Below are 23,027 nucleotides of genomic sequence, written 5' to 3'. Positions count from 1 at the left end.
TAAAGTAGGTGCTCAGGGCAGGGCAGGTGCTCAGGGCAGGGCAGGTGGGCAGGGAGGGCAGGTGCTCAGGGCAGGGTGAGTGCTCAGGGAAGGGCAGGTGCTCAGGACAGGGCAGGTGGGCAGGGAGGGCAGGTGCTCAAGGCAGAGCAGGTGCTTAAGTCAGGTGAGTGACAACGCAGGGCAGGTGCTCAGCCCACAGTGGGTGCTTCACACAGGTGGGGACCCTCCCTCTGCCTCCCGCCCGCATGCCTCTCCCGCTGTAGGACCCAGGGGCAGCCATGAGGACAGGCATGACTTGCCCCCTGCAAGCACAATGGGGAAGGACGGTCTGAGGCCCCGGCCCCTGCCCACAGCCCAGCAGCCACCTGGTACCTGAAGGAGATGAGGTTGGTATAGAGCAGTGGGAAGGCCAGCATACACAGGATCACCCGCCAGAGCCCGTTGTCCACGCAGAGCTGGCCCCACCACACCTTGGTTAGAAAGGCCTGTGGACAGAGGAGGCAGCTTCAGAATAGTGGGCGACCCTGGACCCCACCCCTGAGGGTGAAGGATGGGTCTGCTCCGTGCGAAGTGCCTGCATGCTCCCTAGCACAGTGCTCTGACCCCCCCCCCGGGCCACACCGTGTGGTGGGCAGTGCAGGACAGACCCCATCATCTGCCGGCTGAGGAAGAGGCTCGCGGTGGGCAGGGCCCGGCCAGTCTTTCCCAGGGGAACGGGCTGGGGCCACTCGGAGGACTGCAGGCTCCCAGTTAGAACACCCCTGTAGGGATGAGCCTTGACAACCCACCACCCACTCTCTCTTAGCGTCAGTTTCCTGACCTGCAAAACGGGAGGGGAGCACACGACCAAGGGCCAGGCCCTGTCCCCGGGACCCTGGGCAGCCGCAGCACAGGGACCTGTGTGCCTGAAGGTGAGCGAGAGGCTGCCTCGGCGCCCACAGCCCACAGGCAGCTCTTCCTGGAAGCGAGCCTCAGAAGGTCACCTGGATGCCTCCGTGAGACACGAACTTCATGTCCTTGGCCTGCAGGGCCAGCTGCAGGCAGGTGGTCTTCCCCCAGGCCTCCGACACACGGGTGAGCAGTTTCTGCGCTCTTTCCTCGTCCTTCCGGTGGCACTCGGTGAACACCCCTGGCGGAAGGAAGATCCATGTTCGACCTGGGGACAGCATCCGGGAGTGGCTCCTCCAGATGCCACGGTCCGAGCAGGACCAGGGAAGAGGACCCTGGGGCGATATGTGAGGAGTTGAGCTGTGGTCCAAGGCCACCACCCCATGAACTCACCGATGGCTCTGTGTTCATACTCATCAGCGAGCACCAGCATCCCCTCCAAGCTATCCGTGTCCTCCTCCTCCTTGGACAGCTCCTTTAGGATCTTGCTGCAGGCCAAGGCCGCCACAATGCAGTCCTGGCTCTGGGCACCAGGGAAGCTACTGTGAGGACCTGGACAGTCCAGCCCAGGAACCCCAGTCACGCTGCCCGGGGGTGATGAGAACAGAGGCCTCACGACAGTGTGGGCCACTACGTGATTACTTGTGCCCCTGTCCACATAAACCACTCGGGTCCCCCCAGATCAGTAGGTGAGCCTGAGCTGGTGGCCCAGTCTCCTGCACCGGCCAGTGGGAGGGCTCTGCTTGCCCACCCAGAGCACAGCCCAGACAGCATGAGTCCCAGCCCTGCCTGGGCATCTGGTCAACCCCAGGCACGGGGCTAAAGGACAGAAACGGGACCAGGTCCACACAAGCCCCCTCAGGCTCTAGCCCCCCCGCCTCAGTGGCACTGCCAGTCCCAGGCACCGAGGGTGCTGAGAAAATCTCAGGGAGGCCTCTCAAAGCACAGCCCAGAGGCACTGTCTGGCCCACAACAAGGGGCTGGTGGCGGAGCCTGGAGATCGTTGGTCCTCCCATGCACTGAGCCCCACAGAGCGCACCCAGCTCTGCCGCTGACCCACCACATGCCTTGGGAAAGGACAAACCTCCCAGAACCATGGAGAGGGTGGAAGCCACCAAAGCCTCTCTGCTGGTGACACTGGGGAGGGGGCCAATTCCATAAAAGCAATTTGGAAATGCCAACACTGAGAAGTAGGGGACTTCTCTGAGAAAAAAATTACACTTTAATTTGCCTTTAAGAAGAGAATCTGCTTGAAGTAAAGGAAAACCACATGTGGGGGACTTGAGCCTGGCACATCCTCCATCATGACCATGAAGCTGCCCACAGTCTAGTGATGAGGGAGCTGAGGGCCGATGTTCCCAAAGAGCTCACAAAGGGGCTCAGGGCAGATACATCAGGGGCTTGCTCCCCATCTGAGTAACAAACTGTCTCTGTCGAGATCCCTAATGGTCAGTGGAAGGAGATGCAGCCCCTCCAGGGATGTCACCTTCTGCAGAGTCTCTACTGAGCAGGTCGGCCATGGCACAGGGGCCGACTCACCAGAACCCACCTGTGTCGCCATGGAGGTTGGCTCCACCCAGCTGTGCCTGCATGCTGAGCCTCCGCCCTGGACAGCACACCTTCTTAAAATTCTTTCCTTGCCTGAGCCAAGCTCTCTGTTCTCCAACACTGGGCACTCTGGGTCCCTTCTGGGGTCATGGACACCCACTGCTCTCCCTCCAAGGTCACGTGCTCCTCTACCTGCTGTTGGTCCTGGGCTTTCTGGCCACACTCCCTGGCTGGAGCCCTGTTACCTGTCCACACACGGTCATGCATCTTGAGAAACAGGTCTAGTTACCTGCGCCCAGATGATTTCTGCCAGCTCCCGACGGTTCTGGATGATGGCCCAAATGAGAAGATCACGGATTGGGTCCATGGTGAAGGACACATGTCCTGGTGAACGCTTGTGGAGGGACCGGAGACTCACTCCCTGCATCTGGTGAGCAGTGGACATTCAGAAACTCTCCTAGGTTCCCACTAGCGTCAGTATCCCTGGGTGGGCCTGTTGAGGGTGCAGGTCCTGAGCCCAGCTCCACACCTTCCCAGAACCACTGTCCCTAGAGGCTGAGCCCCCCCCACACCTTTCCAGAACCACTATCCCTGGAGGGTGAGCCCTGCAACTTGCATTTTCAACAACACCTTAGACCAATTTCATGCATACTGGAGTTTTAAAACCGTCACTCGGGAGACATGTAGAAACATTCAGAAAGTGGAATACCCAGATAATTCCTTTGCCAACAATTGTAGCCTCTTATTTACACAGCAGGCACCTCGAGTTTCCTTAATCATCTCTGATGGCATCAAAGCCTTTCTGTGATGTCAACTTCTAGCACAGAGTCTGTTCTAGATTCATGGCTGTGAGCTCCTCAAGGGAATCTACACAGTGTCTCCTGCAGAGAAGGCCAATAAGAAAGAGCCGAACAGACAATGATTACATGTGACCAGGAGGGCACCTTGCCCCCAGACACACTCAATTCACACAGTGATGCAGGAATCCAGGTTCCTGGCCCATCAATCAGTAAACACCTACTCAGACAGTCTGAAAACAATTTCCAGAAGTGAGAACACATTTCCCACACCACACACAAGATTCCACTTTCTTTAAGAAATTTTAGAAATTTCTTGAAGGCTTGTCTTTATATTAAAAGAAATTAGTTGACAAACTAAATAAATTACAGACATGGTTAACTATGAGCTTCCACTCTGGACCTTTTTAAAGGGTATCTTAAATACAACGGAATCAAGAAGAGCAGAATTGTGAATATACAAAACCAAGCCACAACAACATCTTTCTCAGGAGGGGTCAGACAGAGCTCACCCGAGACAATGGATGAATTTGAAAACCTGAAGGAATGGGATAATTTTCTACCAAAAAAATCCCCCCAAAACAACAACTACAAACCAAATCTGATTGTAGAACACATAGAAAACCTAAACCAAGAAATTATCAGAAAAGAAACTGGAGAAAGTTCTCAGAGCTACTACCCAAAAAGGCACTGAGCCCTGATGGACTCATAGGAGAGCCTGCCGAGCTTGTAAGAACAAAGAATTCCAGCCACATAGAATGTTCCAGAGCAAAGAAATAAGGAAGGTTTCCCAATGGTTTTCCCAAGGATAACATAAAGCTGATACCGGAACCTGACAAAGATAGCCCCCAAAATAAAACTACAGTCAAAGGCTCAAAGATTCTGATGCAAAAACCATGAAAATATTGGCAACATAATCCAGCATCATACTAAGCACATGTTCCCCTGCAATCAAGTTGAGATTAAAACAGGAATAAAAATGTTTTGCTATCAGGAAATCTATTAAAATAATTCAGCAAATTCATAGGTTAACAAAGAAGAGCAGTTCAAATTCTCAAAACGCACCTGACAAAACTCAGCACTTGGGCTTCGTTTGTGAAAGCTTCAAGAACCGGGGAGGTGGATACTCACTAACATAACACTTAGTGCTGAGATGCTGCAGGATTCCCATCAAATATGGATAGAGACTAGAAAAGGACTTCTCCCGCAGTGCAGTGCACGTGCTGGGTACCCTCACGGTGATGCGGTGGAATCCTGCTGACCTGACCACATGGTGGCCAGGACTGGAGTTCATGGCAGGAGGGGGACCATTTTCCCCACATAACCTTTTGTACCATTTGAAATTTTTAGAAAGGGAGAACTATGGACTGAAATGCATCCCCAGAATTTGTATGTTGAAGCCCCAGCTCCTAAAGTGACTGTATTTGGAGACAGGGTGTCTAAGGAGGTGATTAGGGCCTTAGGTTGTGGCCCTGCTTTGATAGGACTGGTGTCCCTATAAGAAGAGAGGACACCATTGCTCTCTGTATCTCTCTGCGTGCCCACGGAACAAAGACCACGTGTGGACGTGGCAAGAAGGCGGCCGTCCTCAAGCCAGGAAGAGAGGCCCCACTGGAAACCAACCCCGCTGACGTCTCGACCTCGGACTTAGCCTCCAGCCTGTGAGAGACTAAATGTCTGTTGTTTAAGCCGCCTGGGCTATGGTATCTTGTGATGGCGGCCCCGACAGACCAAGATAGGGATTGTATTTCTTTCCAATAACAATAAAAGATTATTTCTTTAAACAGAAGCACTAAGAACCTAGCAGCGGCCCAGCACCCAGGCCAGGCAGGGCGGGGAGCCCCGTCACCAGCACGCACATTGAGCTTGATGTTTGGCACGGGGAGCAGGAGATGGGGCCGATCGCCCGTCCGGGGCCGGGGGTACAGCGGCTGCGTGAAGTCCCCCAGGAGCTCGCGGAGCACCTGGGCCACGTGGTGCATCTGCACACGGGGGGCCGTGGGCCTGGACGCCAGCCGCTCGGGCTCCTCGGCCAGCACCTTCTGCAGCTTGCTGTGGAACAGGCAGGAGGGGTCCAGGTGCTGGTATAAGTAGAGCAGGGTGTCCCAGGTCACGAACTCCTTCAGCCGCACCCCATTCTCCAGGAAGAGCTTCACGAACTCGGGCTTGTTGGAAATGAGGGCGGCCATCATCACGGGGTGCAGCTCTGAAGGCTGAGAGAGAGCAGCATGGGGGGCACGCCTCGCACACCCTGATCGCGGTGTGTCCGATTCGGGAAGGGAGGAAGTGACCAGGGTGCTCTCCACCAGCACGAGGCTGGGGTCTAGACAGAGGCCACCCTCAGGGCCTGTCCTTGCTCCTGCCGGCCAACAATGCCGTCCGCAGGGCCTCCCAGGAGCCCTACCTTCCACTGCCGCTCGTCAGAGAAGATCTCGCTCCGGGCGATGTCCACGCGGTTCCACGCCACCGCCAACTTCAGCTGGTGGCCCCAGTTCTCGTGGCCAAAGTAGTCATGGCTCCGAGAGGCTGCAGGCAAAAGGCATTCGTGTCAGGGGGCTTTGGTCTGGGCCTCAAAGCCACTTCCCTGCATCCGACAAAGTCAGACAGGGAGGCACCTGTCTCCAAGCCTGGTCCTCCGACTTCGACCGAAGAGCGTGCCCAGCAGCAAAATCCGCCCCCGTGAAGGCGCTTTTCCTTTCAGTGCTGGAATCAGAGACTCTCCGGGTTTGGGGCATCGCTTGGGCTCACCCCTGCCCCCTGCCTGGTCAAGCCCCTTGTCCCCCAAGCTTCAAGAAAACACCGTCTTGGACAGACAGGCGTTTCTGAAGGAACATTCGGAAGTGACGGCTGCGCATGCGATCCGTTCCCTTTCCCGCCTTCAGTGCAAAACCAGAGTTCGGCCAGGCTCTCACCGCGGGCACTCTGCCAACCAGTTCCTGCTCTCTCTTGCTGGCGTTGCGCACTAAATCCCGGGTGCTTACTTGGGGAAGGAAACAGCAACTTCGACCCTTTCTCACACCACACACTGCAGAAGCCAGCGTGAGGCGCAGTGCGGAGACGCGAGCAGAAGGCTGTGCCCGCAGCGAGGCCACCTGAAGCCTGCAGCCATGGGCGCGGGGGTTTCTCGGGTGCGGGGAACATGAGCCACACGCGACAAAACGGATCGATTACGCTCCGGTGAAACCTAAGCCTTCCGCTCGCCAAGGACACCTTGAAGGAGCTAGGAAACGGGGCCAGGACCCAAGAGAAAACACCCCCAGGGCATGTATCAGACAGAGGCCCAGTATCCGACTGCATCAAGAACTCTTATGACTCAAAAATAAACGCGGACAGAAGACCTGAAAGACCTGTCACCAGGATGATACGTACACGGCCAACAAGCCCAGGATGTCGCCGGCCATCGGGGAGACGCGAATTCAGACCACACTGAGCTGTCACCTCACACCCCTCAGACAGCAACCGCACCGAGGGACGGTGAAGACGCCGAGCCGCTAGAGGCCGCGTCCACGCCTGGTGGCGGGGTAAAGGGGTGTGATCTCGTTGGAAAACAGTCTGGCGGTTTCTTATCGAGTTAAACATACGCTTACCATAAAGAACCAGTAATTCCACCCGGAGATGTGGACCCAAGAGAAACGAGAACAAATAGCAGCTTTATTTATAAGAGCCCCACGCTGGAGGCGGCCTGCGTGTCCAGCAACACATGCACTGGAAAACTAGCCCTGGAGGACTGCTCGCAGCAGAAAGGAACAGAGTTCTGGGACGTGCGACAACGCGGAAAAGTCTCCAAGATGTTGCGCTGAGCCCGAGAAGCGGGACAGAAAGGAGTACTGCGTGTGGTTCCATTTATGTGAGGCTCTGTCATGGGGATAAGCCCGCCTATCAGGACAGAAAGCAGATAAATGGTCGCCTGAAGCACACAGAGGCACAGGGAGCTTTCAGGGGCAGGGGCGGGGGGGGATCGTGTCCCGCGTCTGGATTGGATGGGTGCACGGGGGGGACATACCTGTTAAAATGCACATAGCAGTAAACCCAGGATGGGGGACTGTAACTGTATATAAGCCATACCTCAATAAAGGTGATTTTTAAAAGGGGTTGTCATTGAAAAACCATATATATGTGTGTATTTCTATTTTTTCATATATACTCACATAATAAAGGGAGAGTCCCTTTCGCCCAGAGTCCCACTGCCCTTCTCCTGAGCAACGAATTACAACCAATTACTCTGTGTTGCTTCCAGAAATAAATGCGGCCTCTGTCTCTCCCCCATGACCCGCTCTCCCCCCGGGCTGGGACTCGGGAGGCACCGTCCATGGACGCTGCCCAACACAAGCTAAGGCCAAACAAGCTTTCCCTAACTCCTCACGGAGGGTGACCTACCTCTAAAGGGCACCACCTTAAATGTGCAGCTCAGCGACTCTGGCTGACGTCTACACCTGTGTCCACCACCAGGATCGAGAAATGGAACTTCCCACCACCCCAGAGGCTCCGGCCCACCCTCCCGGCTCGGCGCGGGCCCCAGCAGAAACCACGATCCACAGCGCTGGCCTCACTGGGTCTTGGATGCCCGAGAGCACACTTGAGAGCAGACGCTGGGGTCCATCCTGGCCGTGGGCAAGGGGTCCTTCCCTCTGCAGCATTATGCACAGATGGCCACACCCAGGGCCCCAGGGCCCCAGGGCCCCCCTTCACCGCCTTCGAGGGCATTTCCCCGGACGTGGGCGGCCTGGTGTCCCTCTTCTGGCTCCTTCGGCCACCTCACAGAAGGCTAGGAAGGGACAGACGCCCTCACGGCCCCGTCCTTGAACAGAAGGGTCGGGCGCCGCAAAGTGAGACTGTCGACCCCCTGCCATCACACGGACATTCACGCCGGCTTTTCCGGGCCCCCCGTGCCCTTGCTGGTGGGGGTCTGTGGGGTCTGAGGGGTCCACCTCCTGCTCTGCCACACGGTCAGCCTCCACAGTTGCTCTGATTCTATTCAGCCGGCTCCTCCCGGCTCTTCTGTCTCCCTGGACAGAGGTCTTGACGTGGGGGCCCTGGTCCTGGTTTTAACCATCTCGCTGGTTGGGAGGTTTTATGTCAGGAGGAGGTCGCAGAACAAAGCCGGGTTTGAGCCTCTCCCACCAGAGCTTCCTGCCCTGTCACCCGGCTCTGCCTGGGCCGCATCCCTGGAGGGTGAGGGGCAGCCGGCGGGCAGAACATCAGGACGTCTGCAGCCCTGTCGGAGCCAGTGGAGGGACGGGGGCATCTGTCTTCCCCCAGGAGGGGGAGGGGGGGCAGCGTGGGGCAGAGAGCAGGCCAAGGGGTTGGCCCAAGCCCGGCCACCGCGGGAGCTTTAGTGTCCGGGGGGTCCCTGCTGCATGTGAGGACGCATGGGAGGTCAGGGGCTGGCCTTCCGAGACCTGGAATCGTATGTGCAGCTGTGACGACCGTGGGGGGCACCTTAGTGCAGGTGTCCTCGGGTTCCCGTGAAGCAGAGAAGTTGCAGAAAGGAGCCCGAAACCCCAACACCGGCCGCAGGGCACCCCCCGCCTGGCAGGAGAGTGAGGTGGGCCCCAGCACGGTCCACCACCAGCTGCCCTCTGACCAGCACGTCTGACCCAGGGGTCGGTTTTTGGCTCATGCAAACTCAGGGTCCTGAGCCCCCTCATTCTGCTTCTCCCTCTCGCCCCACCTTGCCTGACTCTCACCTTTCAGCAAGGCCTGCAGGATGGCCACGTCCACGTCCTGCTGGCCATCCTTGCCTTCCCGGAAGATGGTCAGCAGCTGCCGCCTCCGGACGATGTCTTGGATCTGCAATAGACATTGCCCGAGTGAGGTTTGGGGTGACACGCAGGCCCCCTGCCTCCTCAAAGGGCACCTGCAGAATCGAGACCCCAGACACACAGCCGAGCCCAGGCGTGAGTCCTGCCTGCCGGTGTGGCCTGGGCCAGCACCTCGTCTCCGTACGCTCCCAGTGGTGAAGATGAAGACACGTAAGGACCAAATATGCAATATATGTGAGTGGTCTGCCGGTGGAAACACAACCCAAGTGTAAGGAATTTCACACCGGCATGAGACAGTGTGTGCTGAATGCCGGACACCGCTGAACTTGAGACTTCTCCCCCAGTCCTCCTGCCTGGGCCCTGCCACTCCTCACCTTGCCTACCTACCTACCTGCCCGCCCACCGGCCATCCAGTCGTCCACCCACCCACCCACCTGTCCACGTACCTATCTATCTGCTCGTCCTACCTACCTACCTACCTACCCATCTGTCTATCCAGCCACCTACTATATCCGTCTGTCTGTCCATCCATCCGTCCGTCCGTCGTCCATCCATCCATGTACCTATCACCCATCTATCTATCACATCTAAGCCTGCTGCCAGGCACTGCTCCCCATCGGCCCTTCACCCTGAGGCCAGGGTGAGTCTTTCACAAGCACATCATACCGCGGCTCCCACGGGCCTCCGGCCTCTCTCCCTAGCTCCCTAGTCGGCCACGCCCAGCCTTGCCCACCCTATCCCCCCCCACCCCAGCCTGGCCCCCTCCCCACCTAGAGGGCGGCCTCACTCGCCCCACCTCCACCTCTAAGACCCCAACTTTCCCCATCCCTCAGGTCCACCTTTCACGCCGACTCTAAAATACCCCCCGTCTCCCCGCCCAGCCCCCCCACCCCCAGCTGAAATAATGTCTCCTGAGTTTAGGCCCTGAGCTGAGTGGGAACAGCTGCCAGCGTTTGAGCTTATGCACGCGGACACAGTACCAAGCACTTTGTGTAGATACTCGCTGTCTGTTCTCTGAGCTTAAGCGATAATTATCCCTATTTTTTTATTATTATTATTTAAAGATTTTATTTATTTGAGAGAGAGAGAGAGCACATGAGAGGGGGGAGGGTCAGAGGGAGAAGCAGACTCCCTGCCGAGCAGGGAGCCCGATGCGGGACTCGATCCTGGGACTCCAGGATCATGACCTGAGCCGAAGGCAGTTGCTTAACCAACTGAGCCACCCAGGCGCCCGATAATTATCCCTATTTTAAGGACAAGAAAAGCAACGCTCAGAGAGAGCAAACAATTCCCTTTTGACACACAGCTCTCTGGTGTTGGCTACAAGCCCCCGCAATGAGCAACCCCTCACCACGGTGGATGTCCATGCCCACCCGCGGCAGCATTGGAGGGAACAAGACCCTCCTATTCATCCCAGCCACCACCCACGGTGTAGACCAACGCTCTGAGGTTTGTTGAATGAATAGCGGATCGGGACTCTGTAGCCGAGAGTCCCCCCCTCCTCCGAACCAGAATGACAATGAATGGCAAGACTTGAGATGGATTCGTACGAGACCTTTTTTAGGGCTTTGAGTCAGCCACGGAGAGTGGATTCAAACAGGCAACTTTTGACAATAGTGAGTTAGTTTCAGTTCGAAGAATTGCCTGAATAATTTATAAAGTAACTGGAGAAAGGCCCCAGGGCGTGCCCACCAACTCCCAACGGCGCCATCGGGAGCCGAGCTGACGCTCACAGCCGGACTTCAGCGTCTTCACAAACTGAGCCGGCGCTCAGGGCGAAACTATCTCACGGAACATCCGGATCTAACGCGGTCGCTCAGAGACCGCAGCATGCACACGAGAACGGGGTCACTGTGCCATCCACAAAGCCCCGAAAACCTACGCCCGCCCCCTCCAGAGTGAGCCCCTGCTGCCCCCACTAGGCCCAGCCCCTCCCAAGCCCGCATCCCCCCTCCACCTGGCCGACCACGGCTGTCCCTGTGGTCCTGGCTGCTGGGCACAGATTGTCCGCGTGGCTCGAAATTAGACATGGTCAGAGGAGCTAAGCTGATCTACAGACGTGCCCCGAAAAGCATCTGTCAGGCGCTTAAAACTTTGGATTTGCAGGAGTTTTTACAACCCGGCTTGCTGTTCACACACCTCAGTGAAGCACAGAGACTGAGCTCCTTGCTGGGGAAACCGAGGACCTGAGAAGCACCAAGAATGCAACTGTGAAACAGAGGTCAGGTGACCTCAGACAGATGGGCCCTGAGCCCCCAGGTTCAGAGAGCAGCAGGGACAGCAGGGTCCAAGTGACCACCAGAGTGGGAGGTGCTGGGGGCTCCCCGCTCGAGCTCCCCCAGGCTGGCCAGGGCTGCGTGTGCCAACAAGGGCCGACCCGGCCACACTCCTTCTCGCTCACCGCCCCCCCCGGCAGGCTGCGGTCCTTCCGCAGAGCTCACGGAGGCCACCCAAAGTCTGCTCTGGGGACACAGCCGCTTCTGAGGCCCACTGCAAACGCTGCAGTTCTCCCAATGGAGCCAGACAGCCTCCGGGCATCTGTGAGCATCAGGGGAAGAGTCCTTGCTCCATTCCTGCACTAACTCCCCCCACCCCCCACCCCCTGCCTGTGAGGACCCCCGCTCCGAGAGATCACGGGGCGCCCGTGAGGCTCACAGCTCCGGAGCTGAGGACAGGAGCAGAAAGTGGGGCCCCCTAGCCCCCAGCCTGCCCACAGCCAGAGCAGCCCCCCTTTCCTCCCGAGCTTAGGGACGCTCCAGAAAATCTTTGCAGTCTGACAGCTAGCTGCAGGGAGGGGAGGGGGGCTCTGCGTTCAGCCAACAGTGAGGAACCAACGTTCATCTCTTAGTTTCAACAGTGCGCCGCTCCTCTGCAGGATGTGGGCATCAGGAGAGGTTGGGTGAAGCGTGGATAGAAACCCTCTATCTTGGCAACTATCCTACAAAGCTAAAATTATTCCAGGATAAAAAGAGCGCGAGAGCAGGACCAGGGCCCTGGAAAGAGGCTGAGCCCAGCAGCTGAGGGCCAGGCCCGTCCCCCCCGGGGCGTGTGCCCGAGGTGTTAGCTGCGGGTTCGTGTCCCCAAACTCCTGGTGTCCACTCAGGATGTCCTGCCATGGTGCCCCTGCGGGGGGCCTCCTGGAGAGCAGGGGTATCCCCTGGAACGGTCCCTGCACCTGCAGATCCCCAGGAAGGGCCCCCATCTGCAGATGCCTCTAGCTGAGGGGTGCCCATGAAGCCCCTTCCAGATGCCACACGGGCCCCTCTCCCCTCACCTGCCTCCCTGGCTTGCCAGCCCTCAAACGCCTCCATTCATCTGCCCGGGGGTGGGGGGGCGGGGCAGAGCTTGCCGGGCTTGCAGGCTGGGCCTGACCCTGCCGCCCGTGGCTGTCACCTGGAGCGCCCCTGTGGCCTGGATCTCGGCTCTCCAGCCCTCTGCTCCCGCCCTGGCCTCCGCGGCAGCCTCCTGCCCCCAACCCAGCAGGCCCCTCTTCTGAAGCAGCTGTGTGGTCAGCCCCCAGTGTTCCCCAGCACAGGCCTGAACTTGGGGGGGCAAGAGATTCAACACGTGCCCACCCTCGGCAGGACAGTGTGCGGCCTCTGCTGAAGGCTTCCCAACCCACCCTGGGCCCCCTGCCTGCCCGGCACGAAGCCCCCACCCTCCAAAGTGCAGGCCATGCCCCCGCCAGGCCCACTGGGGTCTCCGTTTCTGGGCTGCAGCCCCGGTCCTGTTTCCAGGCTAACGGCGTCTGGGAGCTGGCTGCACACTTCCCGACCCACAGGCCCGTCTGCTCGCCTTTTTGGTCCACTCGACAATCCTGCTCTCGCTGAGGGTCTCAAACATCTCCTGGAAGAACACGCTGAGCTTCTGCTGAATCCTGGAGATGGTGATCTCGGACGTGGGCAGGCCGGCCACCTGGGCAATGACGTCGGCCACGCGGCCCGAGCCCTCCACGACCACGCAGGGGGTGCCGCTGGTGATGGCGTTGTAGATGGTCTGCAAGGCAAGGGCCCCCCGTGAGCCCCGCGCTGACTCTCCCCGAACCGGGGACTTCGGCAGCATGGCTCGGGGTCAGAGCCAAGGCGCTCCTGCGAAACGTACCGAAAACATTGAGTTTGGTAGCATTCCCCTGCCCAGAGGGCAAAAGTGGCTCATCCTGATAGACCAGCTCCTTCAGGCCCATTGCTCAGGTGGACCGGGACCACCGAAACAGAACCCCCATGACGTATCGGCCCACTGACCCGTGTCGCGGGAGAGGGTGCCGCCTGGCCCGGCCCTTGGGAAGGCCCAACATGAGACCAGGGCCACCGGGGCAGATCCCCCGACACCCAGGGTGAGGTCAGCTTCAGGAAGGGCCTCGGACCTCTGCGGGAAGACACCCTCCGGGCCGACGAGGCAGGTCTGGGTGCCTCCTGTGGGACCCCATGCAGAGCGCTGCACGTGGGCAGGGAGTGGGACACAGGGTGCACTCCCGTCCCCCCGGGAGTCCTCCGCGAGACATTTCCTATGGTCCTCCCGCCCCAAATGTGCTATTATCCTGCGGCAGAAGTGAAGTCAGGCAGCGCTCCAGCAGCGAGACCAACCTCACTCCGTGGACTGGGTTCTCCGTGGGAGCCAGCTTTACACTCAGCTGTGGTCCCGTGGGGCTGGGGCGGGGCCTGACCTCTGCGCTGACGCTCCCCCATCTGGCTCCGTCCTTGCTGCCGTCCCCCGAGGGTCCCTCTTCCTGGCCACACACCCAGGGCCAGAGCCAGCACATCCCCCCCCAACAGCAGGGCGCCTCCTCGAAGGCCACCTTCCCGCCACGCCTGGAAGGGCTCTGTCACACGCCCCCTCCCTTTCTCCCGGCACCCCCCCTTGCCAATGGCCCCGCGGGATGCTGGTCAGGGGGCTTCGGGCCAGCAGATCCCCCCTGCAGCAGAGCTTGACCCCCAGAGCCCCCTCCCCCGGCCACTACTCACGTGCAGCGTGCCGGGCCCCCCTTCCAGCACCACACAGACGATGGGGATCTTGATGGCCACGCCTAGGACGAAGCACGGATCCCCAGTTTAGGGAACATGGGGGCTCAGACCCTCCACCTGGGCACTCTCGCCCGCCTCCCACCAGCTCTAGCCTAATCACGGCGGACGCATCCGATGGGAGATGCGCAGGAAGTACTCAGTAGCTTTCGCGGGCTGATGCTCTGCAGTCGGTGGACGACCTGCTTGCTCTGTGTAACAAGAGCAAATCTGAGGCCCTGAGACAGATCCTCCACCGCGTACTCGCACTCCCGTTCTGGGGCGGGAGGGGAGGAGGGCCGTCTGCCTGGCCGGCCACCGTGACCAGCTTGCTTCTCTCGCCGGCCCTTTTATGGCGCCTCAAACCTGGGCACGCCATGGGGACACACCAAGCCAGTGGGCGGAAGGCACCGTCAAGGTGGGGGGGCACGGCATGGGGAGAGCAGGGGGATCCCCTGGAACGCTCCCTGCACCTGCAGATCCCCAGGAGGGGCCCCCATCTGCAGACCTCTGTCCCACCATTCGCCCCTGCCCTGGGCCTTTCATCCATCCTGGCGGCCTGGGGCCTGCTGAGGACTTTAGAAATCTCTCCGGGGCAGCAAACTTTGCCTCCAGGTGCCGCCGAGGTTGCTCTGCCCTCCCATCTGCGCCCCCCCAGGCTCCCTCAGGCAAAGCTGGGCTCTAAGTTGTGGTCCCAGGCCAGCAGCACCAGCCTCACCTGAGGCCCGAGAACGGCCAGGTTGGCAGGTCCTCGGGGGGCTTGAACACCCCTGCTCACCGCTCTAAAAGCTCCCACCCAACCTGCTACGGAGCCGGAAACTCCTGCTATCTAGGTCCCCCCTCTACCCCCCAAATCGTGCACGAATTCCTGCGTGTTTGCCCTTCCCGTGTCCCAGAACCCACCCCATCCCACCCACAAGGGAAATGGTGTCAGGGCCGCGTTCTGCACATTCCTGTTTCTGAACTGAGCCCGGGTTTGTGGTGCAGAGTGACTGTAGGTGGTCTACGACCCAAGAGAGAGCAGAAAAACCGGGGGCCTGACCCCACCTCCCTCCACCAGTTAAATGGGGTGACAGAAGGCGTCCCCACTGAACGCGCATGGAGAGACAGTGGGAAGAAGCCCAGCTGTGCCCTATGGCGCCCCGAGCAGCCCGCCTGTTGAACGTCCTGCCACGGCTGGCTGTGCCTGGGACTCCTTGGCCAGCCGGCGCCCCCCGCCGCCCTGACAGCCCTCAAAAATACGCTCCACTCACCTCCTCTTTCCTTCGTCTGCTCGGATATGAACTTCTCCAGCTTCGTCCGCAGGGGAATCTCAACCCCATAGCGGCCGTGGGTCCCGTCGTCCACAAGGATGAAATGGGAGTGGTTACTGTCCAGGCAGGTCAGGTGCCCTTGGCCTTCCTCGTCCATGATGTACTCAGCAGGAAAGCTGCCCTGGGGACGGCCAGAGAAGCGTCAGACACGGACAGATGGGAAGTTCTGCGTCTTGAATGCTAGGAATGGGGGTTCCGGTAGGCTGGATAATGAGCCCCAAAGATAGGAAGTCCTAAACCCTGGAACCTGTGAACATTACCTTATTTGGAAAAAGAGCCATTGCAGGTTTGATTGAGTTAAGCATAACATGGGAAGATTTTCCTGAAAGGTCCAGGCAGGTCCTAAATGTCACCCCAGGGTCCTTACAGGGGGAGGCAGAGGGAGATGGACCACCAGAGGGGGAGAGCCCGACGACCGTGAAGGCAGAGACCCCAGCACTGGGCCACAGCCAAGGACAGCCCGCAGCCGCCCGGCCAGGCGTGGCCCCCCTGAGCCCCACTGCCTCCAGGAGTGGGAGAGAGCCGTGCAGATAGTCGCAAGAGCGGCGAGGGCTTGGAACGCGGGGTCGGGTGGAGGCTGACCGAACACGGGCACGTGGTAGAAGAGGCCCGGCCGCCTGGAGCAGACAGCGCTGGGCGGGCGCGCAGGGCAGAGGGCTCAGCGGGCACCGTCAGCGGGGGTGGGGAGCGGACTGAGCGAGCCAAGGCTGTCTCCAGCAGCAGAGCATCCCTGGCCGTATGGACAGATGCTGAGGTGCAGCGTGCCGGGCCCCCCTTCTGGGGGCGGCCCGGAGGGACACAAGGACCATGGCATTGGAAACGGGAGGAGGGTGACCGTCCTCTCTGATGACCAATCCAGGAGGGACGGCAGCGGGGCCAGCGTACACAGAAAGCAGAGCTGAGCCGCGTGGGGCCGCCGTGCAGAGAGCGCAAGGGTAAGCGAGGGGCATGGACGCTGAGCCAGGGGCTTTCTGAACAGCCAAGCAGGTGCCTCCTGGCTTCTTCTTGCTGAGAAAGGGGACAGGCTGAGGGGACCGGGACTTGATGACGGGGGACACGCTCAGCCTGTCCCAATTGCGACACCTGCCTGCAAGCTCCCGGCTCGCGGACAGGAGGCCCCTCTCAGGCGGGGCTGGACCTTTGCTGGGGATGCGACAAGAGGCGTGTGACGGGGGCCTCAACCATCTCGGGGGACCCTGGAACACAGGCGGCATGGGGACCGGCTCCGTGTCTGTGGCATGCCCCCCGCCCCAGGACACACGCCGCAAAAACAGGATGTTGGGTCAGCAGAAGCACTGCTAACTTGGACCAAAGGGAAACAGGATCTGGACTCCCAAACCTCTTCAGGCGGGAAACAGCAGATAACCTTCAAGAAAACAGCATGATCATCCCCGGGGCAGGGTCACGGACGAGGCAGAGGCTGGGCCTCAAGTCACAGAGATTCCAGAGTTCAGCGACCTAACGGATTTCCCCGTTGGGCTTGGGGATTGCTGGGGACCCGGGACCCCTTTATTCCTGGCACGTTCCCCTTTCTGGGAGGAGAACATGCAGCTATTCTAGGATGCCCATCCCATTATTATATTCCAGAAGAAAGTAACTTGTTTTCCATGGCACGGGGCCACGCACGAGGGGGAGCCTTGTCCCAGGATGGATCCCACGCAGAGTGTCGTTCATGCTGATTTGGATGATTCAGATAATGAGATCGGGCACTTTTTGGCTGAGCGGATGCTGTAATGGGTTGATCAGGTGGGGAGTCTAGGGATGGGGTGAATATACTTTGTGCGTGGGACGGACGTAAATCTTTGGGGGTCAGAGGGTAGCCTGCAGCGGGCAAGCCTCTGTCATCCAAAGACATCAGGATCCCGAGCCAGGGAAGGCCCACCGGCCAGCAGAATCTGCAGGAGGCAGAAGCAGCCTCCCCAGAGCCTCTGGAGGGAGGACAGCCTGTCCGCACCTTGACTGTGGCGAGGGAGGCTCATTCCAGACCTCTGGTCTCCGGAAGTGGAAGAATGCATTTCTGCTGCTCTCAGCCACCAGGTTTGCGATCACGGGTTCCAGCAGCCCCTGGACACTGATCCAGGAGGGACGGCTGAGGGGCCAGCGCACACGTCCCCTGTGGTCCACAGAGGACGGCGGGGAGCTGTCATGGGGACAAAGTCAAGAGTGGTCTCGGAAGTCACCCCATCTCTCTTGGCCTTGGGTTTCCACTCCCTGGAATGAGCAGGCAAGGTGGAGCAGTCCCGTCCCTCTAAACACACCTGCAGCTCTGACACAGGAGGACAAAGCCTGGCCAGTCACCAGCAACCGTGACGGAAAAGGGGTCACCGTCACAGAAGGGATCTTCCTGGGAAAGAGCACTCAGCGCCGTGGCCCCGAAACCGGGAGGCCCCCATTCGTGAATTACCACTCACGGGCCCGTCATGGGCCCGTGTGTCGCAGGACGTGTCTGACTGTGTGTTAGGTGGCCCTGTGCTCCTTGTGCCACATCCACTGTGTCCTTCAACAATCTCGTCGGAGGAACCCGATGATCTTTTCCAACGCGAGTCTCCGCGTTCGAGCGAAGGCCCCCACTACTGCCCCCTCGGCAACACACGGGCGTGGCAGCGACTGCCAGAAGCCGTTCTGGGCTGGAGTCACTGCAGCGTGTGGGGTTCCAAGGGTTCTATCAGGCTCTGGGATCACACAGCCTAGGCTCACCCTAACCCAGACGCGCCCTGCCCTCTGCGGAATCCACGTCTCATCTGAGCAGCTGTTCCGACGACCTGTGGTGACTCTGAAGCGGCTCCTACGTGGACCCGTCCTGTGGTTGTAAGGCAGTCCAGCCGAGCTAGCTGCCTCCCCCGGTCACCAGGGTCTGCGGTGCAGCCGGGCATGAGCCCCGGTCTCCTGTGCCCCTGTCCAGGCTCTTCCCTCTCCGCGGCATTTGCCCCGGTGTCCAGACGGTGGCCTGTCCACTGCAGGCCCGGGCGCTGGGATCCTACACCTCACCTCCCCTGCCCCCGAGCCCCAGGGGAGGTCGCCGAGCTCACCGAGGGGTGGATCAGGCCTTCCCGATTGTGCACGGTACCCCACGTGGCAATTCCGACAGTGACGACTTCTTCTTCATTGTAGCTGCTGCTCAGGGTGAAGTCCCGCACCGCCTTGCCCACCTGCTTCATCACGCCCGTGTGGGACCCGCCGGTGATAATCCAGGCCCCTGGGGAGAGGAGCAGAGGTACGCACCTGCCACGCACAAGCCTAACGCCGAGGGCCCTGTGTGCTTCCCGTGCTCACTCCCCTTTATCTGCGGGCCCCTCCTCAAGGGCTCTCTAGCTCATCACCAGGCCTAAGTCTCAGAACCAGGACCACGGAGGAAACCACACTGTGATTCTGTCTTCAGGGTGCGGCTCTGGGGGCCAAGGTCTCCCACCTGCTCAGGTAGGCGGTGGGGACAAGAACGGGGACAGCAGGCCTCTGTCCCCACCTGCCCGTTGCTTCTTCTCTGTCCTGGACTCAGGAACACGTTTGTCTGAATTCTTCTACTCCAAGACATAAAAGTCCCTTCTTCCCCTCGGTTCCTGGGGCCTGAGTGTGGTGGACTATTCCGCTACTCCTGACCTGCTCACCCCGCCACGCTGCCCATTGGCACGTGGCTTGCAGTGGCCCCGGCAGGGCACCCCCTTCCCAGCCACGGCCCAGCCCGCGGACCTGCTTGGTCACCGCACGCAGGCGAGGAGCATGCACGCCAGGCCTGGGGGCTGTGAATTTGTGCCGCAGCTGTTCTTGCTGCGTCTCTCCTGCCACGAGAAAGCCGATCCCCGTGGGGTCTGCTCCCCTAAGCTGTGTCCCAGGTGAAGGGAGATGGGGGAGAGCTGCCACCATGGGCCTGCAGCTGCCTGCTGGGAACGCGGGCAAAGGGTAGAGTTCACAGCTGTGCGGTCGCCTGTTCCCAGGGCCATGACGACCACGGCACAGAAGACAGCTCTGCGTGGCCATAAGGAACAAGCTCAAACACGCGGCTCGGGCTTTGGGGCCGGGACGTGACAGCCAGGACATTGCTACTGAACGCGAAAAAGACGACCATCAAGACTTGTCACCTGTGATGACCTGGGGGACAGGTGAGCACCTAACAGATTCACAGCCAAGCTCACGAGTGTGCCTGGGTGACGGTCAGCTGCACTTAGCCGAGTCCCGCATGCTGAGGAGACTCCAAGAGACGCGGGCCAGGAGGACTCAGACTGAGCCTCTGTTTCAGGGCAAGGACCAGAGGGCGTGGGCCTCCTATGCTGCTAAAACCGGATCCTAGAAAGAGGGTCAGTGTCCCCCTGGATGGCCCAGTCTCACCTGGACCCAAAACCCTCGCTCTCCTGCCGTTAACTTACCCAGTGTAGCCCCCTTGGAGGCCACGGGCACCATGGCTACTCCTCCAGCGTCCCTCTGAGAGAGAGCCAAGGGCCGCCTCCCGTGGAGCGCACGCAGCCTCAGGCCCTGCCCTGTGCTCACGAGGTGTGGCCTCGGGGGGCATGGAGCCCTGAGGCAGTCACCTCACACAGCAGTCCCTCCTTCCCAGATGTGGACAGAGGGATGAGGTAACAGGGATCTGGTTAACAGAGACCCTCACCGACATCCCCACGACTAACACAACCACCTCCAGGCTCCTCCACTGGCCACTACACTGGCTCACAGTTAACTCGGGCCTCCTGTGGGTATAGAGCAGTGCGGTGCCATCAGGAGCTTGCTAGAGCTATGTCCACCCCACGAGCAAGCCTCGCAGCTGCCACTGTGGGCCCACAAGGCCCGGCTGAGTCTGACCTGGCAGGGCATGGCCTCGGTGACCCCTGAGGACTGCTCCAGTCCCAGCATCCCGTGCTGTCCGCTCAGCCCGCCCACGTCTCCCAGCCCCAAGTGCTACCTGTGGTCTGGGCCACCTTGACCAGGCCTCTTCGGAAGACACTCTTCAGCCTGGGCTTCATGTTGAAGTCCTTGGCCCCGCCTGTCACCGAGATGAGGAGGTTGGGGATGTCCAGGCCCCAGTACTGGGTCATGAGGTGGTAGATCACGCTGGGGGGCGTGTCCTGGGAGAGGCGAACGTACTACAGGGAAGTCAGAGGACAGCAGAGGACACCCTGTGTCAGCGAGTGGCCAGCCCAGCCCCAGAGATGGCAATGCAGCCATGCCCGGGAGCCCAAGCCAGGGAATGGACACCTCCCACCCTGGGTCTAGAGTCAATGAGTAGAAGTGGCCACACCCAAGTAGGATTAGGATTGAGAGGAAGGGGGAAGGGGCAAAGGCCCAGCGAGATGACAGACCACCCCTGGGGAGACCAGCCCCCATCTTCCCAGCTCCCTCGGCCCAGCCCCATGCCCACAGCACCCTCCCCACCCTGCTTCTCTGCTGTAGGACGCACCCAGCCCAAGGCTCACCCTGCCCTGTGGTGACCCAGAACTCAGAGCACCATGGGTCTCCTGTGAGCCTTGTGGAGCCCCCGCCCACCCCTCCCCTAGTGCTGGCAGGCTGGATGCCTTGGGTTTCAGCCAGCCTCTCTCTCCCACGCCAGGAAGTCCTGGCCACTCAGATCATGGAAGGTTGACACGAGTCCACAGTGAAAGCAATGGAGGGATGAGGACCAACCTTTCCCACCTTCTGGCCCAGGCCCGTGAAAACAAGGTCACCAAAGGCGTCTGTTGGCATCTCCTGCACATGTTTTTTGGGGTCCCAATCCTTGCCCTGCAAAGTGTGGGGCCTGGTAGCCTCCTCCAAGTGTTGTTGCCGTGTGTATCCACACTCACACACCACCTTCCTGCAAAGACCACACAGTCACTGGAGAAGCAAGGTGCCCCTGTGCTCCCCTCTGGGGTGTCAGGACTTCCAGCCCCCGGCAGTGAGGAGGCACCCCCAGCAGCAGGGTCAGTGGAGGCCCAGTGGGGAGCGGAGCATCCCTCCCACACCCACAAGAACAAGAAGCCCCTTCCTGCCAAGAATCAACTCAGGCTGAGAGGGGCTTGGACTTCTTTGCCCACATGGCAATAATGAGGCAGTGGCTCCCTTCCCCATAGATAGGTCATAGGCGACCCGCTAAAACACAGGATGCAGAATCTTATATATCATACCCCAAATATCACAGTTTCAAATTGAAAATCACTAGTCATACCAGGATCGGGAAAATCTGCATCAGAATGAGCAAAGACAGCGGCCACCAGTGCCAAGGTGTTACGGTGTTACAGAAGTTAGGATTAACTGTCAAGGATTTTACGGCAGCTATCTTAAAAATGCTTTACCAGGGAATCATGAACACGCTTGAAAAAAAAAGAAAAAATGTAAAGTCTCAGCAAAGAAATAGAAGGTACATCAAATGGAAATTTAGAAGTAAAAAAAGCACTAACCAACCAGATTTCAAAAAAAAAAAAGATCAGTGGGTGAACTCAGCCAATGAATGAAGGTGGCAGAGGAGAGAATCCATGAACTTAAAGACAGAACATAGAAATAACCCAATACAAACACCAGAGAGAAAACAGACCTAAATAAACAACCAAGTGAGGAGCCTCTAGGACCTGCAGAACTATGACGAAAGACCAAACATGCGTGTCATCAGAGTCCCAGAGGGAAGAGAGAAAGGAGGCAGGGCTGGAAAAGCATGTAAAGAAATTATAACCAATCACAAAGAGCACTGAGTTATGTATGGAAGGGTTGAATCACTATATTATACACCTGAAACCAATATCACACTGTACATTAACCATACTGGAATTAAAATTTAAAAGTTAATAAAAAAAAATATGACCAAATGGGAGCTTTCCCAGCAATGCAAGGTTGGGTTATCATATTAACAGAATAAGGAAAAAAAGTCTAATGATCATTTGCTTGGGTACATAAAGTGTTTTACCAAATTCAACACCCGTTTATAATAGCGACTCTCAACAAAGTAAGAATGGAAGGGAACTTTCTCGACCTGGTGAAAAAGCATCTGTGAAAATCCTACTGCTAACATCATACTCAAGGATGAAAGGCTGAGTACTTTGTCACGAAGACTGGGGACAAGACAGTGGTGTTGACCCTCAACTCTGCTGTGCAGCATGGCACTGGAGGTCCTAGCTAACGGAATGGCAGAAAAAAGGGGGAAAAAAGGAAAGAAGAGAAAAGAAAAAAGGAGGGAAGGAGGGAAAGGAAAGAAAAGGCACACATATAAGAAAAGAAGTAAAGCTATCTTTATTCACAAATGACACAATTTGGTGTGTAGAAAATCCTAAGGACTCTACAAAAAGCTGTAAGACTGACAATGAGTCCAACACAACTGTAGGGTACAACGTCAACAGAAATAAATCCATTCTATGTCAATTAGAAACCGAACAATTAGAAACTGAAACCAAAACAAAATACTACCTATAATAGCAAAGAAACATAAAAAGCGGCCAAAATCTCCTGCATTTGGAAAGAAGACATAAATCTACAATTCAAGAATCTCAAGGAACACCAAACACAATAAACCCAAAGACATGTATGCCAGGATACGTGAAATCAAATGTCTATAAACCAAAGACAAAAGAAAAAATCTTAAACGCAGCAAGACAGAAATGACACCTTAACTACTGGGGGGAAATCATTCAAATAACAAACAACTTCTTATCAGAAACCAGAAAGAAGTGCAAGGAGGAAGTGGCAAACAAAACCAGAACCTCCAACCCAGAATTCTCTACTCAGCAAACATCATTCACACGGGAAGCGGAAGTTGGACATCCTCAAATG

General features: G+C 58.3%; 1 protein-coding gene across 4 annotated transcripts in view; it reads right to left on the bottom strand.

Annotated features, from left to right (window-relative positions):
• Positions 1-21,113, bottom strand: part of TRPM2 (transient receptor potential cation channel subfamily M member 2) — a 43,181-nt gene extending 22,068 nt beyond the window's left edge. Inside the window, exons 1-13 of one of the 4 annotated variants that reach the window (XM_081800626.1) lie at positions 20,916-21,113; positions 20,197-20,377; positions 18,335-18,501; positions 15,246-15,426; positions 13,957-14,018; positions 12,791-12,991; positions 8,921-9,023; positions 5,638-5,759; positions 5,093-5,446; positions 2,726-2,863; positions 1,282-1,411; positions 984-1,129; positions 373-485 (exon numbers count right to left, since the gene is read on the bottom strand). In XM_081800626.1, the coding sequence (XP_081656752.1) occupies positions 373-485; positions 984-1,129; positions 1,282-1,411; positions 2,726-2,863; positions 5,093-5,446; positions 5,638-5,759; positions 8,921-9,023; positions 12,791-12,991; positions 13,957-14,018; positions 15,246-15,426; positions 18,335-18,501; positions 20,197-20,377; positions 20,916-20,975 (1,958 nt within the window). In that variant the 5' untranslated portion in view covers positions 20,976-21,113. Of the gene's footprint in view, positions 1-372; positions 486-983; positions 1,130-1,281; positions 1,412-2,725; positions 2,864-5,092; positions 5,447-5,637; positions 5,760-8,920; positions 9,024-12,790; positions 12,992-13,578; positions 13,812-13,956; positions 14,019-15,245; positions 15,427-17,259; positions 17,505-18,334; positions 18,502-20,196; positions 20,378-20,915 lie in introns of those variants that run through there. The other 3 variants (XM_081800631.1, XM_081800640.1, XM_081800643.1) reach the window with 3 other exon arrangements.
• Between the last annotated feature and the right edge of the window lie 1,914 nt (positions 21,114-23,027).

This window comes from Leptonychotes weddellii, chromosome 1 (assembly GCF_054177405.1).
Source record: "Leptonychotes weddellii isolate Sample4059 chromosome 1, ASM5417740v2, whole genome shotgun sequence".
Taxonomy (NCBI): Eukaryota; Metazoa; Chordata; class Mammalia; order Carnivora; family Phocidae; genus Leptonychotes; species Leptonychotes weddellii.
This window is presented reverse-complemented; position numbering and strand designations above follow the sequence as displayed.